Source organism: Ochotona curzoniae, unplaced genomic scaffold (assembly GCF_017591425.1).
Source record: "Ochotona curzoniae isolate NIBS_2020 unplaced genomic scaffold, NIBS_Ocur_1.0 scaffold_4506, whole genome shotgun sequence".
NCBI classification, from domain to species: domain Eukaryota; kingdom Metazoa; phylum Chordata; class Mammalia; order Lagomorpha; family Ochotonidae; genus Ochotona; species Ochotona curzoniae.
In genome coordinates, this window is record NW_024467119.1 from 14,791,372 (window position 1) to 14,810,884 (window position 19,513).

General features: G+C 37.5%; 1 protein-coding gene across 1 annotated transcript; it reads right to left on the reverse strand.

Annotated features, from left to right (window-relative positions):
- Positions 1-4,529: 4,529 nt before the first annotated feature.
- LOC121147297 (transmembrane protease serine 11B-like protein) lies at positions 4,530-17,804 on the reverse strand. Its single transcript, XM_040967123.1, has 10 exons — positions 17,749-17,804; positions 16,423-16,538; positions 12,660-12,778; positions 12,479-12,546; positions 9,285-9,445; positions 8,463-8,501; positions 7,771-7,945; positions 6,137-6,396; positions 5,520-5,662; positions 4,530-4,691 (listed from the first exon to the last, which is right to left on the reverse strand). Exons 1-10 carry the CDS (start codon positions 17,802-17,804, stop codon positions 4,530-4,532), a joined length of 1,299 nt encoding a protein of 432 aa, XP_040823057.1.
- Positions 17,805-19,513: the final 1,709 nt, after the last annotated feature.

A 19,513-nucleotide genomic window follows, 5' to 3' on the forward strand; every position in this document is an offset into this window, starting at 1 on the left:
GGAGCGGGAAGGGAAGCGGGGCTGCCGGGATTAGAACCGGCGCCCATATGGGATCCCGGGCGTGCAAGGCGAGGACCTTAACCACTTGCGCCACCGCACCGGGCCCACTTTTAAATTTTTTTCTTTCATGATATGGTTCCTTAGGCAAAAAATGACTTCCTCTTCCATCCACCCCATTCTTCCCCATACTGTTTTCTCCCATATTATTGCAATAGTACAGTCCTCTGGAAGTCAGCATGGAGAGTACTAAGACAATTGAAAGTTGATCTACCATTTCTTTCGCCCTCATCTTCGCGCTTGAGAAAAGCTATGTCTCCAGTACTAGGCAGCGATTTGGATCATTTCACCTCCAGGAATCTCCTCCATATCAGAACACTCCAGGCCATTTTTATTCCTTTCTCATCAAACCTACTCCAGCTCTCAACGAGTCATCATTTGGTTGACTGCCAGAGCCCTTTAGCGTTTGCTCTCTGGAAATGATTTGTTCTTTTATTTAATTTTTATCACGTTTATCATTATTATTGTTTTAAATTTTGAATGTTATGGTATATTTCTATAGGGTCTTGGATTTCCCTGTCCCCTCCCATATCCTGCCCTCCCCTCGGCCAGATTTGTTCTTTTAAATATAAAGTAGTGCCGGGGTCTGGTTGAAGGAACTAGTTTAGGACAAAGAAATGGATGGCTTTCCAAATATCATATACTTTCTCATATTTCTTAAGTCCATTGAAGCTACAAGAGACTCCTTGATCATTCTGAAAAGACTCATTCAACAGATATGCCTCTGATAGGCCTTCTGAAAGTGTCACCAACCTTCACTCATTTTTAGTTGTCTTTCTAAGGGTTCTGTAATAATGTGAATACATGTATGAATGATTCTTATCTACTTACAGATCCATGCGGTAGTTTTATGAATACCATTTTGTAGACCTCCCTTTATAAAAATTAATACAGATTAGCAGTTTTCAAAATGTTTTCTTCTGCTCCCTAGAGATTTCTTCAGTAGATGTGTGAAGTCACACTAATGATGCAAAAGTAATAGGACAAAAATTGTTGGCACCTTAACAAAGTCAAACGCTGGCACCAAAAACTTTGTCATTGAAGCATTGTATTTTTCATTGCCACCTGTTTTCCGGGGGTAGGGGTGGGGAGGGGAGTTAATTTCATGATAAAATGCTCTGGATGAGACATTTAAAATTATGAATACTGTTAAATCACTACCTTGAGTACATGTCTTTGTAATGTTCTGAATGACAAAGTGGAAATTACGCTTTCCTACATGCTTAAATTAAAAACTCAGTCTTGGGCCCGGTGTGGGCCAAGCGGCCAAAGTCCTCACCTTGAATTGTGCAGGGATCTGATATGGGTGCCAGTTCTAATCCCGGCATGCCACTTCCCATCCAGCTCCCTACTTGTGGCCTGGGAAAGCAGTCGAGGACGGCCCAAAGCCTTGGGACCCTGCACCTGTATGGGAGACCTGGGAGAGGTCCCTGGCTCCTGGCTTCGGATCGGTACTGCTCTGGCCATTGTGGTCACATGGAGAGTGGATTATTGGAGGTAAGATCTTCCTCTCTCTCTTCCCTGTATATCTGCCTCTCCAATAAAAATAAATCAATCTTAAAAAAAAAAAAAAACCTCAGTCTCTAATTAAAGCACTTGATCAATGGTATGATTTGAAAATGGAATACACCCCTTTTGTCATAGAATAATATTTTTATTTATTTGAAAAGAATACCTGATGATCTGTGGTTATTTAGAATCCATAAACTACAGGTTTTTTCAGTCCCAAGGAAAACAACTAACAGTATTTGTTACTAACAATAAAATGAGATATTGTGGAAAGTAGAATTTTGTTAATCTCATTTGTACTCTTGTAAATTTGACAATCCCTTGAAATAAAATCCTTAGAATGGGATTAACTCTGCTATTGATGAATGTGATTTAAAAAAATCACCAATTATGGATTTGGAGGGCAGTGACAGGGAGAGAGAGAGACAGAGAAATCTTCCATCTGCTATAACTGCTATGACTGGGAGAAGCCAAAACCAGCAGCCAGAGTCCAATGTGGGTTTCTCGCATGGGTGACGGGTCTTCTGCTGTGTCCCCAGGTGGATTAGCTGAACTGAAAACAAAGCAGCTGGACGTGAAGGGACACTCCCATAGGGCTACCTCCTGCATGGAATATTTGTAACAAAAAGTGTCAGTATTTGGAACATCGTTCTTGCTGAACTATCATTTTCCAAATGCCAAACAGATAGTGATTCCAAATCATATGCGTAAAAATAATCCTCTAATCCAATTCAAGAGAAAGCAAACAACGTTTAACAGAAGGGATCAAAATAATTTAATTGGTATGGTTAAATTACACTTTGAAAGAAATACAACTTGTATTTGCATTTTCAAGAGAGTACATATATGGTATCTGAATGTCATTAACAGATTTCTCTCCTTGTAATCCCCTAACTGAGTAGGGAGCATTTTGTCAATTTATCTTTGTGTCTAGCATTTATGTTTATTAGGATAAATTTAAGAAAAAGAAAACTACAGTTTAGGAACTTCCTAGTGCACTCCTTTATTTGCTGTATCAAGGGGCCTCCACTTTGGGAGCAACATGAAATAATTTGGCTAGTTAAGTCTCTCTTTTCTCTCCCATAGTTTCCAGGGCCTTTGCTTCACCCCTCCCTTCTAAGTAAAGTTAAATTAACATGCAGCTGAGCTCTTTAAAAAGAAAGGAAATCTATAACAAGAAAATGGGATTGAATGCCTCAGTGCATTTTATGCTTCCATAACAGAATATCACAGTCTAGGTAATTTGTAAAAAAATCTTTTCTCATAGTTCTGGAGACTACAGATGTTCAAGACACCAGTAGGTTTGGAGTTAGCATAGAACCTACTCTCCACTCCTAACTTTTTCTCTTTATCTTCCAGAAGAAAAGAAGGTTGTGCCCACACAGCGGAAGTCAGGATTGAGAAAGAGCAAAAGGAGGATAAATGCACCATTTTCTTAGAAATTCACTCTCATATTAATTTACCCATTAAGGCAGAATATAGTCATACATCATTTGTTTTAAGAAATGAATCTTTCGGCGTTTTCATCCCCCTTCTGAGATCCACTACTGTCATTCCTGTTTTAGTTGGCTTCTTAATGTTCACTAACTATACCCTTCCAGATAATCTAGACTTGCTGCAGCCTGGTCAACCTATACCTGCAGGTCTCCCTATCCCTTATTCTCGGAATGTCCATTTCCACCAGCAAGACATGGCTTTGGATGGCACGGGCCACTCTTGCCAGATGATAGATGAGAATTTCAAGGTGCCCAATATTTTGTGAAAAAATGCAAAACTAAGGTGGGGTCTGAGCCCTGTTCCTGGCAGTCAAGAGCTGTTCATGAATGAGCAGAGCAACAACCTGGGTGCCATGGGAACTGCCTAGTCCCTGGACATGCATCTGGGTCACACCCTTCTAGATCTGCACGTCTCAGGCTTGTATACCCAGACCTGCATTTCTGCGGCTTCCTGGAGAACCACGTCCTAGACAGGAAAATGCACCCAGAAGGCTGGTGATCACCTGACTAAACTGCAGGCTGAAGAGACCTAAATCGGGCCGGATTGGCCTCACTGCTTTAAGCATGATTCAGAGCCTACTCATCCACTGACTTCTGAGAGACCCTTAAGTCACCTTGCCTGAGACTTCTGCTGTTTAAACCCCACAAGCCAGGAGTGAAAATAATGCTTCATATGAACAAAGAATAGTAGGAGGAAAGGCAAGAGTGACTCGCGAACTCTCAAGAAAGTACAGAAACATGGAGAGGTCTCATTGAACAAATACGGTCTACTTACACATTTATTTTAAGTACATTACACATTTTCATGGTTCATGGCCACTTTTGCAAAATATAATACAAATAAGAAAATTCCATAGAAATGTGTGCAAACATTACAGTTACAGTTGGTTTCTGTTGGTCTGCTTAATTTTGCTTATAGTGAAATTCTTCAACAGTGATGACAAAAATTATGAAGATCTCAGCACAAATAACAGAGTGTGACTCCATACCTTCCCTTGGCCTGAGTTTGCTTACACTCATACCACTGCATGAAGGTAGATACACAATTTCCAACTCAACCTTTATAAGACATTGGCTTCAGTCTTTCACAGTGCTGCATGCTGACTTGTCACAGATAACGGGCATACTTTCCTAATTCTAGAAAGTCTGAATGATAAAACAAAATTTTATGCTGCATTGGGATACCTGTTATTGCGAATTAATGTAATATAAAGCAGCATTGCAATAGTCTATTGTTAGTGGCAGCATTTTCTTCTGGTTAGATCTTTATGAACTTTATGATCTTTATGAACTTTCTTACTCTGTTACTGGGTTTATTTAAAAAGAAGGATCATAAATACTCCCTTGGGACTAAAATTCATTCAAAGAAGGCATGCCACACAAGTTCAAAATATACGTGAAATAAGGCTTAGTAGTAACAGACAACAGTGACCGGTGACAGTGGTTGCTTGATGCTTTTCTTCTCTTTTAGAGACCAGTCTTAGAGGCAATCCAGTTGCGGTAGGAGGTCACTCGTGTATAGACCCCTGGCTTGTTGAGTTGACCGCATTCAGTTCCCCAGCTCACTATTCCAACAAGGTACCAAATATTTCGAGAATTGGGATAGACCAGTGGCCCTCCAGAGTCACCCTAAATAAGGCAAAGAACATTTATAATTAAGACAACTTCCTTTTCAGATACTTCACATCACATGGTAAGCCTAGAAGAACATAAAAGTCATTAATTCTTCATGGAGGCAACAGGATAGTATATTATTCAAATATCTGTATCATCCTTAACCTTGAGTGTGACTGACCCAAAAACTTTTGTAGGGGCCGTTTGTTAGTTACCTGAAACTTGAAGGTATATTTTAAGCTATATTTCCATGAAAAATATTTTTCAAGATGCATGATACAAAATTACTTAAAGTCCAGGACTTTGAGGAAAGTGGCTCGTATTTTAGACATCAGAGGATAAGAAGATAAAAGGAATTTGGAAATGGATTTAAAGTAATGAAAACGTTTTTGAGACTGATCATTCATTGAACTACAGTCAAGAGTATGGATTGTGATGCTAGACACCTGGGATTTATGTGCCAGTTCCACTGCTTATGGAGTGATGCGACCTTGTGTCTATCACTGAAGTTTCTTCTGCCTCAGATTCCTCATTTACAAATGAGAACAATGAAAGTAATGGAAGCACCTAAAGTCTAAAACTGTGGTAAGGATTAAGTGAATTGATATTTTTTAAATACTTGGGACAACGTGTGACTCAGAGACTAACTCCAACTTCAGAGTTTGTTAGACAACCATAAGCTCACGGTATATGTAGGAAAGTTTGGATTAGCACCAAAGCTAATAGGAACACAGATGAGATTGTCACAGTGAAAATCAGGGGAAGCATCTAGTTCTCTCCAAATTGGTGATTTACATGAAATAATAGTAGCTGCTCTTGTACAGTGTGGTGAATATGAATTACCTGGCAGGCATCAATATTTCCTTCCATGTACCCAGCACACAGCATTGTGTCCAGTACCATACCATTGTATGCTTCTCTGCCATTACAGGTGTTTGTATCAATAATCTTCACAGGTGCTTTCTGAAGTAATACGGGGTATTCATCTATAGGAAGTAAACATTATCAGCACAATAGCTGCTCAGGATCAAAGCCTCTCATTGTGAAGCCTAAATCTGACTACTGCTTATTCTTAGCTTGAAAAAGCATATTTAGGTCCCTTACTCAGGTCAATGAAAAAGAAAGATTCAAATTCTCATGTGAAACACCATTCACACATTTCTTTTTTTGTATTTGTATCTCTTCTAACATCTTCGAATAAGAACATTCTAAAGATTCTCTAGATAATGGAAGCTCCTTGTTCAAACCAGCTTCCTTGGAATGTTCCAGACCAGAAAATTTGCCAAGTCTTTGACTCCAAGGGCACCATTCATTCCCTGAAAGATAGCCCGGGAGTGTGGGCACTCGGGTGTAAATGATTCTTTTGATTCTGTATCTCAGTCACTAACTAACTTTTTTTTTTTTTTTACAATTTCTGGACTTTGCAGAGCATAGATAGACATATACAAAGAACTTACCACCATCATATATAAATGCTCCCCATCCAGTAACAACAACTCCTTCTCCTGGAGAGAAAACCTGTGTAGCTTCAGGAAGACAAACTCGGTGCACATCATTATTAAATGAAACTTTGTCCGTCAGCAATATTATTGCAATATCATCATGATGTTCACCCTTGATATATTTTTCATGAATAATAATTTCTTGAACATTGCGTTGCATGTAGGGGGGTGTCACTTCAGTACCAAAACTGACAGTAAAGTTCTTCGGGTTTTTAGTTCTAAAGAAAGAACAAACATACTACTTACTTGAATATAACAGAAATAGATGTATTCTACTATAAATACAGAAAAGTCTGCATTCACCATTCACTTTCTTTTTTAAAAAAGATTTATTTTATTGGAAAGGCAGATATACAGAAAGGAGGAGAGACAGAGAGAAAGATCTTCTGTCTGATGATTCACTCCCCAAGTGATCGCAATGGCTGGTGCTGTGCCAATCCGAAGCCAGGAGCCAGGAACTTCTTTCTGGGTCTCTCATGCAGGTGCAGGATCCCAAGGCTTTGGGCTAACCTCAACTGATTTCCCAGGCCACAAGCAGGGAACTGGATGGGAAGTGGAGCTGCAGGGATTAGAACCGGTGCCCATATGGGATCCCAGCATGTTCAAGGAGAGGACCTTAACCATTACACTCTCGTGCTGGGAACTCACCATTCACTTTCATTAATATTTTCTTGCTCTACAATTTATTGACAAGGATACACCTGATTTCTAATTAATTTAAAAGTTCTTGTTCGAGTTCCTAAAGCATACACTGTAGACGGCAACGGAGATACAGAAAAGAAAATGAATAGTCAAAGCCTCAAGAAGCTTATGTCTAAAGATAGAAAGCATTGGAACTACACTAATTGTTTAAATGATTTTCTGTATAATTAGTAGGCCATAGAATAACAGGACTTCATTTTGTACTCTTAAGGGATGGAAGATTTCTCAGGCAAAAGAGCATTTTGGATGAGACTGCATTTGCCCGAATGATGGGAGCAGTCAACAGATCGATGGTGGAGGAAGAAAGCAGCTATGTGCGCAGAGGAAGGGAGGTACAAAGTAAGATGATTCCTTTCAGTAAATATGAACAATATAGGATTTCTGCAGTACAAAACCATAAGAGATAAAAATCATGTGAGAAAAAAAAGTCATATCCAAAATGGGTGACTCTTCCTATTTTTTCTGGTATGGTGGAAGCCTTGGACCCTCATGACAGCCTATTGTCTAAATCCTCACTTTACATCTGTTGGGATCCCATATAGACACTGGTTCATATCCCAGCTGCTCAACTTACCATCCAGCTTCCTGCTTGTGGCCTGGGAAAGCAGTAGTGGCCTTTGGACCCTGTACCCCTGTGGGAGAACTGAAAGAAGCTTTTAGCTCCTGGCTTCAGATGGGCTCAGCTCCAGCCATTGTGGCCATTTACGAAGTGAACTAAGATGGAAAAATATTTATTTGTATTTCCAATAAAAACATAAAATAAATCTTCAAAGCAAAGTTTAAAAGGTAGGAAGACTAGGACTTAATGAACAGGAATAGCAGGTACAATATTACAACCACCCCAGGGCCTGTGTTCTCTCCAGCCCTGGGACCATAACGGATGATCTTACTTTTGAAAGCAGTGAGCCGCAGTTAGTACATATCTTTCACTTATGAGTGATGCCCCACAGTAGTGTTGGCCATTTATTTTGAGACTAGCTTGCCATGGCCATTCTCCTTCCTGAGCGTTGGAGCCACCCTTGATTCTGTCATATGTAGCTGACATCTTTGCTCGTCTGCCACAGCCTGTGAGAAAGGGATAAGTTTTGTTCCACTGAGAATGGGATGATAATGTTGGCTTAAGTGCAAAGCAAAGCATGCACTGAGCTGTCCTTATTTGCATATGTCTGTCACCATCTTGCATTGACATGAGTAGAACGTAATCTCTACAGAAACACCAGCTGCCATTGTATCACCCGGATCTAGTGCAGGGTGTTCAGGACCCTTCAGCCCTTGCAGAACAAGGAAGTCACAGGAAGCAGGTAAAATCACACTGAGGTCCATGTGCAGGGCCACTGGAATTCTGCATTTGAAGTCTCGTCTCACCAAGCTAGATTAATTGGAATCAATATTTCTGCTCTTCATACTTCAGTTTTCTCATATCTAAAAGGGATCATAATCATACCCATCTCAGGGACCATTACAAGGAGTCAGTGATTACAGTAGGTAAAGTGTTTAAAACTATACCTGAATAAGAATACCAAATTTTGACTACTGTGTTTTAGGTGACCTCATATATTTAATTAAAAATAACTGAACTTACGGTTGTTGATAATCCGTTCAGCATCAACCTTACTGATTTCTGAAACAGAGTAAAACATCCAGGGTAAATTTAACACTCAGCACCACTGACCGTGGAGTGCTGGGCTAAGATCCAGCAGAGCAGGAGGGCCTAAAAAGAATTTGGAATCTCAAAATAAAGTGGACATAGAAAGGATTAATTGGAGTTCACTCTTGCTATGTGTGAATATACAAAATAAAAGTATCATCTTTATAATTCCTCATGAGAGATTTTTTGAATTGTATTCCGCATCAAGTCAGGAGGAAAAATGGCTAAGTCCCTTTCCTTAAAAGACGCTGCTTTCATAACTGAAATAACTGCTGATAGTCAGTGTACAAAAATAACTTTTGAATAGTGACTAGTAATAGCAAATACAATGCTGCTTTGAAAATGTGGGAGATCTGGAAGAAGCCTCTGGAGCCTAGCTTCAGACCACCGCATCTCTGACTGCTGCAGCCTTTTGGGGATTGAATCTCTCTCCTTCATTCTGACTTTACAAGTGAAATAAATAATTTTTTTTCATAAGGCAACTATAAGACATGGTGAAAAGAATTGCACTATCCACAAGTACTGTTGAAGGTATTAATATCTGCCTTGGATCGAGAAGCAGCTCTCCCTACTCAATCCATTACAAGATATGGCATTGTTTATTTGAACGCAATGAAGAATACAAATAATTTCTCTAATAACTCCTAAGTTATTCGCTGAAGGAAACTACTGGATACCAATAACTGTGCCTGTTTGTGGGATGTGCTAGGGGTAAAATAAAAGAAGTAGGCTGCTCACATCCGTGCACGTGCTTACCCGTGAGCTTCAGAGAATCTGGATCTGTAGTCAGGGATCCCGAGTTGCTCCTCAGCAGCTGACGCAAGATGCTTTCAATTCTTCTCCTTGTGTTTTCCTTGTTGGCTGCGGTAGACTTGAAGACCAGCCATATGTGTGCTGTCACATTGTTGCTGTCAGGACTGGAAACAACATACAGCTTTCATATATTGCTAAGCAGAGCGTTTTCTTCCTCATTCTATGATCTTCCAGACTTCTTTTTCTCTTACATAAGTTTGGGTAGCACAAGTTTAGGCACTGAATCAACCAACTACCTACATTTATTTTATAACAGTGCCAATGGCAGCATACCATTCAGTTTAGATGATCATCTTTTTTTTTCTTTTTTGCAAATCCAAAAGTAAGAAATTCCTAGGCACAGGGTAAATATGTCACTTAAGAACAGGGATAATTTATACGTTTAGTCAACAATAAATTTCTTTGTAACTGCTATAAAATATCTCTGCTGGTTATTACTGGATAATGCAAGGTGACCTAGGACATGGCTCCCACCCTGAAGGAATTTCCAGACTTTTAGGAAAGGTAATACACCTACACAAATGATTTTAACAATGGTTTGAAACAATACACCTTAATTGGAGATATCCAGAGGAAGAACAATTTTTCACTTAAAAGCTTGGAAAAGGGCCCGGCGCAATGGCGCAGTGGTTAAGGTCCTCGCCTTGCACGCCTGGGATCCCATATGGGTGCCGGTTCTAATCCCAGTGTATCATCGGACGGAAGATCTTCCTCTCTGTCTCTCCTCTCTGTATATCCGCCTTTCCAATAAAAATAAAAATAAATCTTTAAAAAAAAAGCTTGGAAAAGTTTTCATGGATGAAGGGACACACACCCTAGAATTTCTAATATTTACATTTGCTGTTTCATCATCAGGTAGCAAATTTCATGAAGCAGACAAGCAGAAGAAGCGTATTCCAGAATAACTAGATGGCAATGATATTATTCAACAGCTATTGAGTATCTGTTACAGTTCCAGGCATTTTACTATCATAGTTATTAACACACTTGGTCTTCAAAGCAACAAATAAATGGCATTATTTTCCTTTTACAGATAAAGAGTTTTAGAGTTTGTGGATATCACACTGGAATTTTGAATCAATGCATTTGACTAGATTAACTGAGCTGTATACATTGCACTCATGACCCTATGCCTCGTCACACAGTGTCTACAGTGCCTGGTAAAGCCGGTTGGTAACATTAGTAAGAACTTGTTGAGTAAAATTTTGCTGATTGTGGCACTAAGCTTAAATTTTCTTGGAATTGAGAAAAAGGGATGAGCTCAAAGGGCAGGCCAATGGACATGTAGAGACTGTCACAGAGCCCTGAGGCTGTACCTGCAGTGACGCTAGCATGATATCTTTATGAGATGTTAAAAATTTTGTCATGTAAGTCAATAATAATTCTTAGGAAGCCCTCAAAGTAAATACATTTGGCTATTGTGGTATACATAACAGAGCAAAAAACTCAACCTTATGATCTCTCCATTTCTTGCTCAGTCCAATCTACCCTATACTGCTGAAATTACATGTTGCAAAAAATATCAGAGAAGCCTTCTTTGCTGAAGTCACCTCTAAGAGGTTACTGGACCCTGCAACTTTAGTTTTCCTGTTTATGTCCCGTACTAAATTGATGCCTACGGTTAATGCTAGCTGGGACTAATTCCATTCTGTGATTTTCAGAATCAATATAAACCTGGGAGCAGGTTAAGATCGGTGGAAAGGACAGGTCCTAATGACATTGATGAGTGGAAAAACAACAGTCACCTTTGTTTAAAATACACTTATTTGCAAATATTTCTACACCCATTAGTTATTTAATCCTGATGGGGTTGTATAATCAAGGTGGAGTAGTTGCCATTATTAGCATTTTATGAGAGAAGGAAGCAGTTTCAAGGATGCAATAACTTGCCCAAGACTTCACAGCTACTGAGTAGTCAAGATTGTGGTCAAGTTTTTAAATCCTGCTAGTTAATCAGCTCAAAATCCATTTATAGCAAACACATCATAGTTATACTTTTGTCATGATAACTAGAAAATTTTCCTTAGGTTCAAATCTGACATAGATTACTCCCTTTTATATAATACCTAGTAAGAATTCTAGAGGCATTTCCGAAAGATAAATAGATGACTTAAAAGCATGAGAAAATAGGGTTTATATTTACATTACTGCTAAACCAAAAATTGCAACATCAAGAAATGGTCTAGGATTATCCAATGTTTTATAGACATAACTATTTAGAGAACTTGAAAGACATCATTTTTTAATTGCATTTCATTTTATAACATCATTTCACAGGCTCTGAGGTTCCCCCAACCCCTCCCCGTATCCTCCCCCCATGGTGGATTACTCCACCTTATTGCAGTATCACAGTTCAAATCCAGTCTTGCTTCTTTCATTGCAAGCATGTAACATACACAGAGTTCAGCATCTTATTGTCCAGATCGATTCAACAGTTTCTTGGGGAGACCATCCCTGATCTAAAAGCAGAGCTGGCAGACTATCGTTCCGACCAATTAAAAGCCGTAACAGAACATCAACAACAGTTTACAACATTATGGAGTTAATTGACACGGTATTGAATGACTGATATGTTAGAAAGTGCAAGTTCTTAACCACATCCTATGACTACTTCACTGACATTTAATTTTTACTTTATATACAACCGGCTTCTATCCACCTTAAAATGGCTATAGGATACTATTCAGCTGTCTCATGTCTATTTTCATTTTTGTATTTAGCAGTTTATTATATTGAGGCATAATTTTTTACTGAACTTGACAGATTTTAGGATAGTCCAAACTGACTTATAACTTTAAGAAGGCATATGTCAACAGTTGAGGCACAGAACAGTTTTAGGAGGGGTGTGCAGAGACATCTTCAATACCCCAGTGAGGAGTAACTTATTTTCGTGTGCTACCTAGTAAGGTATATGTGAGTCCCTGCTGACCATTTCCTGGAAAGACATCATTTTTACATTGATTTTATATGAAACTTATATGATGTTTGTGGAAATATATGAATGTGTGAAGAGACTGACTATTGACAAGTAGTTTATTGGATAATGACCATAAGTTGCTAATACGCATTTTACAGAGGAACATGAAATAGAATGATGAGTATGATGGCATGATCTATTTTCTGATAGTGTTACTTACACTAGGGTGATGACTTGAGAATTGATATATTGTCTGTAAATATTTGAACTTTGAAAAGCATCAGTCATCTGTTAAGAGAGAACATAGTCAAGTATCAAATTTCAATAATATATACATGAATATTTACTTTATAATATAAATATTTCAGAGAATTCATAATTATAGAACAATGCTAACTTACCCTGGTCTCAAGAATCTTGCTAAGATAGTTGTTTTCTGCTGATGTCTCCCTTTCATAATTGCTGTTATATGGGATATCCAGCACTTCAAAGCTACCTTTGTAGTAATAGGTCCTATTTTCTGTAAGACACAAAATTGATTCAAGAACTATAAAGCCAAATGCACTGAAAACCTAAAGCTGGTTTATAAAGTACTGCAAAATAGTATGTATTGTGCTTATATTTGTTATTGGTAAATCTGTGACTATTTCTGGTATGGTTAGTTACATTACCTAGGCATTTTAGAAAATTTACATAGGACATACGTATGTCAGGACCAATTACATGCATAAATACATGATAGAACACACACATACATACACACATATGTTCATATACATATACTGAAATTTTCAACTGGAATAATACTTTGTTAAAATAAAATTGTTTTCACTTATTGTCAATTATGTGAAAAGCTTAGAAATATCTGATGACATACAGTAATATTTCAGGAGAAATGCATTCTCCTATAGATTAAGTTACTTCATTGATACCACGTGACTACTAAGAGGTGTCAAAGATCAGAAATCAAGCTGTTTGACACCAAAACTTCCATAGACTCTAAAACACTTCATATCACATCTCACGCTTATTATATCCTAGATGATTGGCATCTAGGAATATGCTATGTGCTGGGCATTCATACATGGAATAATAAATTCCATAACACTATTTTACAATACAACTACAATTTTGAAAGCCATCTTGTGTAGGAGACAGGCTCAATATGGGTAAAACCAATACATAGGATACGAATAAGAGTATTAATTATAAGGCTGACATTTTGACTTTAAGGTCTATATGAATATAGAGAAAGGCAAATATTATCTAAATAAAATAATATTATAACATGATAAACTATTATATAACAAAGAAGATTATATAAAAGAAGTCAAAAAGTCCCAAGAAAAATTCTGTAAATGGTTGATTAAAATTATTCAAGTACAATAATTCATTAAAACTGTCTTTCCTAGGGTCATGAAATTTGTTTCATTTATAGAAACTAAGCTGTGCAATGGTAGTTTATTAGGCCATGTCAGAAGCAGCAAAAAAAAAAAAAACACAAAACTATTCCACCTGCTTTTCATACTTCAATGTTCACAGTGCATATCAGTGGTATTGCCATAGATTTAAATCAATTTCCTCCAAAATTCCCTTTAAAATGATAAGAAAAGTGGTTGGGCTTGATTTTTAAGGAAATTAACCCATAAAGACAATGATGATCGAAGAGGTGACAACACCACCACTATGGAAATTAGATGCACATGAGTGGTACAGGCCTAACAGACTCAAGGAATATAGAGCAGGGAAAATGTGATGTGTGCTTTTTAGATTCAAAGACTCATAAATGGAACCAGGTACTTTGGAAAGTGAGATGGAAATGGAATTAAAAAGAAAGATTTTCTTCCATCAAAAATCTCAGTGCTAATATGGTTAGGGGTTGTTTTGCTCAGCTTCTTATGGAATGGCTCTTTCTTGTTTCAACTTGCAGTTTTGCAGTGTCAAATCAAAAATTTTTTTTGGCTGTAGATCTTATCTTTTAGCACATTCAAGCTATTTGTATCTCTCCCAACAAGTTTTTGTGATTCATTAATCAATAACCATAAGATATGGATTGCTTGTAAACACTGGAGCTTGTAAATGTCCATTTCAATATTGTTGTGCTATGTATCATGAATAATGAAGGTCTAGTTTTTAATTGTAATTCCTTCAGCACCACAAGGGTCCCGTACGAACATCTATTCCTGCAAGAAAGTTTTTGATTCCTGTTTTCACCACTCTTGTGATACATTTTTATATTTGTAGCATGTTTGTTAACTTCATGTTGATGAAAATTTATTATTTTCAGCGTGTTGTGGACTGTGCTCACTGGTTTTGTATTTTCAGGGATATAGAATGTTAAGCGTAGTGGGGATTGATATGTTCAGATATGAAGACAAAGTGTTGTATGTCTCTATGCATACAGATCAGAGATGAACTGCCAGTGAAAGAACTGAACACATCCTAACAGTAAGATGAGGGACTCTCTGACGATGTCCATGCCTACATTGTCAGGAAACACCTTAATGACAGCATGATGGATTTGTGACTGCTCAGGAAGGACATCCTTTGCAAAACTAGTGGGGAAATTCATGCAGGGGGAGGGGCAAGGAGACCTTGGTGAAGGTCACGGGCAACCCCAGAGCCTATGGAACTATATCATAAAACAAAATAAAATATTTCTAAATGTAAAAAAAAAAAAACAAGATTGGGGCCAGGTATGGTAGCCTGGAGGCTGTCATCCTGACTTTGCATGTTTCAGAATCCTATGTGGGCACCAGTTGGTGAACCAAACCAGCTGCTCTACTTCCCTTCTAGCTCCGTGCTTATAGGCTGGGAGGGCAGTGGAGGACAGCCCAGGACCTTGGAACTCTGAGCCTCAAAGGGGTACTAAGGAAGGCTCCTGGTTGCTCAATCTTGTTTCCTGGCTTCCGGCTTCAGATGGGCTCAGCTCCAGCCATTGAGGTGACTTGGGGAGTGAGCCAGAGGACAGAGGATCTTTCTGTCTCTGCTCTCTGTGTATCTGACTTTACAATAAAGATGAATGAATCTTAAAGATAGATAGATAGATAGATAGATAGATAGATAGATAGATAGATAGATAGATAAGGAAGATTGGGTTAAGCAATTAGATCCCAATGCCTTTCATAATTGTTTTTAGGCCAATGAAGCTGAGGTATAGCTGAAAACAAGTGCAACAGAAGCAAAACTTATACATTGGACTCTTCCCAAGGTGACTCTAGAAACTAAAGAATAAATAATACTTCCAAGCAAAATTCAGGGATATGTTTTGGATTGATCAGAAATTATGATCAATTTAATATAAAATATCTAATATACTGCCAATTCCCATTCTCTCAACAAAGCAACTGACACAGGCAGCACTAGTAAAAGCCATTATCAACAGACAACTCCACATGGAAGACTTCCACCTGACGGTTTGATCCCAAAGGGTCAAATGTGTTGGCCAAATAATAGGGAAAATCTTAGAGACAGACTGTTCTGGCTATTGTTAAAATATTGTTGAACTCAGGAAGTATGTTTAATTATCCAGATCATATGAGCATATGTATTTAAAACCTAGACAACTGTAATAATTTTTATTGTAAATCAAAACAAAATGTTGCAAACATTGACACGATAAGCACAATGCTATTGCTAATAAACCACTGAAAATGTGGGAGAAAATGAGAAGAAGCACCTGATAGATATGCTTCTTATAGTAGAATATAAATGATGCTTAAGAATAAAATATGTGCTTTATTTAAAAAGATATCAACCTTATCAACCTTATTTAAAGCCATCCGGTAAGTGGATTTTTATATTACTCTCTTAAGAAAAATAATCAAAATCAAATATTCATTGGATCAGCTTTTCACAGTGTAATATTTTGATAACACGTATAGCACTAGCTTGGCAGAATTATCTCCATACCTACCAATTACCTACAGTTTCATTCATATGTGTTTATGAATGCATACTCATTCTTTTGCCCGTGTATGCTGAAAAGAGATGTCTGCAATAAAGTGCGTGACCAATGATACATGGCTTGTTTATGGGACCAAGTGTCACTGATTTCATCTTAAAGGAAGATAACTTATTGCTTGCAGTTGACTCTTAATATTTCACAGAAATGGAAATAATAATTATAAGAAGTGAACTAAATAAAAAATGTGTTTTACCAACCTACTGCCAGAAAATGGACCAGAAGACCAATAGCAATTCCAAGGATTGCCAAAACTCCAAACACTATGAGAGCGAGCGCCCATAACGGCAGAGACGTCCGGGAAGCCGTGACAGGCCTGCATGGAAACGATATGAACAGGAAAAGGAACAGGTCAGATTTGTCTTTCAAATCGATATTTCTGTTTATTCCTAAAAGCTCCATAATTTAGTCACATTAGAAACAAAAGCTATTTAAAGGGAGGGGAAAAATAAAGAAAGGATAAAGGGAGGCTGGGAAGATACGGGTACTTCCTTTGAAGTATATGATTGAGCTTGTCTATGAGATTTTATTCGTATTTCTGTATCTGTGCTATGAAACTTTGTTCAGCAATGTGATGATTGGTGCCAATCTATGCATGGCTGGCATCCAGCTCCTTCCTCTAGTCCATGGGGAGAGATAGAGTTAATAGAGGAAAGGAAGAGGAGGAAAATATCTTACAGGTGTTTTACATTTCAACCCATCACAGTTTTAAAAATACGAATTGAATTTTATCAACATTTATAATGCCCTTATTGGATTCTAGTGCACTTTGATAGGCTTATTGGCATGCAACACAGTTAAATTTATGCCTAGTTTTTCATATTTGTTTTCCAAGATTTTTGAAGACCATTCATTTATGTGTATCTCTTGTCCTAACTTCTGGTTGTTTCTCTGGAAAATCCTGACTAACACAGAGGTATTAACATGATAGACCTGATACCACATTAAAGTGTTGAAATCTTTTATGTTGGGATTCTGCCTGGTGTGACTGCAGATCTTAATCAGAATCACCTGAAGCTGCTAAGTTTACGTGCAGATTGTATAATCCTAGCCTAGATTAAGTGAATTTGAATTCCTGGAAAGACATCGGAATTTGCATTGGGATACTCCTAGGCAGGGAAATTCTCACTACGTTATGTTCTGTTTTCGTGGCAAAATTTGACAGAAACTAGAATTAAATGCTTATTTGTGTACAAAAATCTTGAAATCCAAGCAGTGCTTTCTTTTATAATTAATGTTATTTATATAAAAGAAACAAATTACATGTTTTTCATTTATAGTTTTAAGAGCCTAAGTATACTTCTCATTCTACCATCCCTCCCATCCTTGCTCTCACATTCTCTCCTCCTTCCTTTTCTGTTTCACTTTTTACAATTACATGCCTTTGATTTACTTTCTAACCACAAACTCAACCGTCTACTTTATAAAAAATTCAATTAATGACCAGAAAAAAGTCACAATTCTTCAGGTGTGTAAGGGCTATATGCAATCATCAAGCTACAAGCAGTCTTTTTGTTCACACATACCACACATTTTTCTCATGATCACTATTTCCCAGAAACTTTTTGAAAATACTTCGCATTGCATTTTCAAAACAAAGCACATTTGATTCTGCTCACAGATACAATTCTTGGAATGTAATGACACATTCCTCTATGTCTCCCTCCCTCTTCCCCTTTTTCTCTCAATTTTTGCGTAACATATTTTAAATTTACTTTTTAGAAATATGTCATTTTATTTTCCAGGTAAGAAATAACAATTAGTATTCTTGAGTATTACGTCTTATAAAAGCCTCTTTCCTTTTTCTTACCATCCTCTACTGATGTTTTGCCATTCTCCTGGAAAACGAATTTGAACTTTTTCCTTTCTCAACCCTGCAGCACAATCTATCCCGTTCTCCCTCTTAGCTAATATCTCTCCATTACGATGAGAAAATGGCAACCATCACAAAAGAACGTTGTATCCCTCGTATCATACTTTTGAACACTTACTTGTTTGAGGCGCAGAGTGACTGAGGGAAAAAGAGAGAGAGAGAGAGAGAGGGAGGGAGAGAGAATATATCTTAAACATGACACTAGATTTTGCTTCAGTAAAAAGAGTAAAATAAAATCTAAAAAAATAGAAATTTATGATAAAAATGGAGAATTTTTATATCTTGAATTTGAGGGACATTTGAAATCTAGCATACAGCTGCAGAAATTAGACCAGTGGAAAACTGAGAACCACATTTAGGACTCATCTAAAAGCAGTGTGAATCAAAACTGTGAAAATGAATCAGTGTTTCAGCATGTTCATTACATAAAATATGGCAAAAAAAATTATTCTTCTCCCTGGACAAAAATTTATCTGCATTGTAATGGAAACTAATTAATGTTTTCATACCCTTCCTGAGTGTAGATAGAATAAAAATCACATAATTGTTGCTAGATACCACTCAATCACTTTTAGAGTATGAGCATTTGTTCCTGAACAGTCAAGTTGAAACTGTTGTTGATCTTTGGTTGATGGATTGGCTCTGGCCTCATCCTCTAAGTATTCATCTCTTCAGCTGACCCAACCTCTACTCCCCACCCTTTCTTTACAATTCTGTCTCCCACACCCTCATGATTTGTTTTTTTTTAATTAACCCTTAGTTGGCGATGCACTATCACTTTTCTTATTTTGACCAGTTTCATTTCTAAAGCTATAATCAAATGGAATCTTTACATAAGTTCAAACAATTTTATGTTTAACTTTAATTTATTTCATCACTTAGTTTTTGTAATTTTTATCCTTATAAGAACAAAAAATTATATCTATTAAAATTTGATGAAGCAAGATCTGTTAGAATTCATCCAGATACTATTCATTGAAAGTGGAATGCTCAAATAATTTCTTTTAAATTCTTTTTCATTAGAGGTGCTACAAGATTTTGCATTTCTAGTCCATGTACACTTTATGTACATCTGTATGTATGTGTGTATTGCTTCATTTTTATTATTATTATCATTTTGTGATATACTATCATAGGCCCTGGATTTCTATTCCTCTCTCCCCAACCCCTCCCCGCACTGAGATCCCCTGTATAATTGCTATAGCTCTTCATAAAAAGTCATGTGTCCATCACTGTGGGCATGGACAATGATAGAGGGTCCAGCATCCTATTATCAAGATATAGTGAACAGTTTCATTGGGAGTCCATCTTTGGTCCAGAAATAGAGATGCATAATGCCTTGTATCATCACATCTGGATATGATAGTTTCCATTAGGCAGTTACTGTACATCCGCTTAAATGAAAAGCCACAATATGA

Excerpts from the sequence above, each read along its gene's own strand:
- LOC121147297 (XM_040967123.1), bottom strand. The coding sequence starts at position 17,804 with ATGCGAAGTATTTTCAAAAAGTTTCTGGGAAATAGTGATCATGAGAAA. Across the intron at positions 12,547-12,659 it reads GCAAGATTCTTGAGACCAGG|ATGACTGATGCTTTTCAAAG; the intron begins GTAAGTTAGCAT and ends CTCTCTTAACAG. Across the intron at positions 4,692-5,519 it reads GAAATATTGATGCCTGCCAG|GGTGACTCTGGAGGGCCACT; the intron begins GTAATTCATATT and ends TGCCTTATTTAG.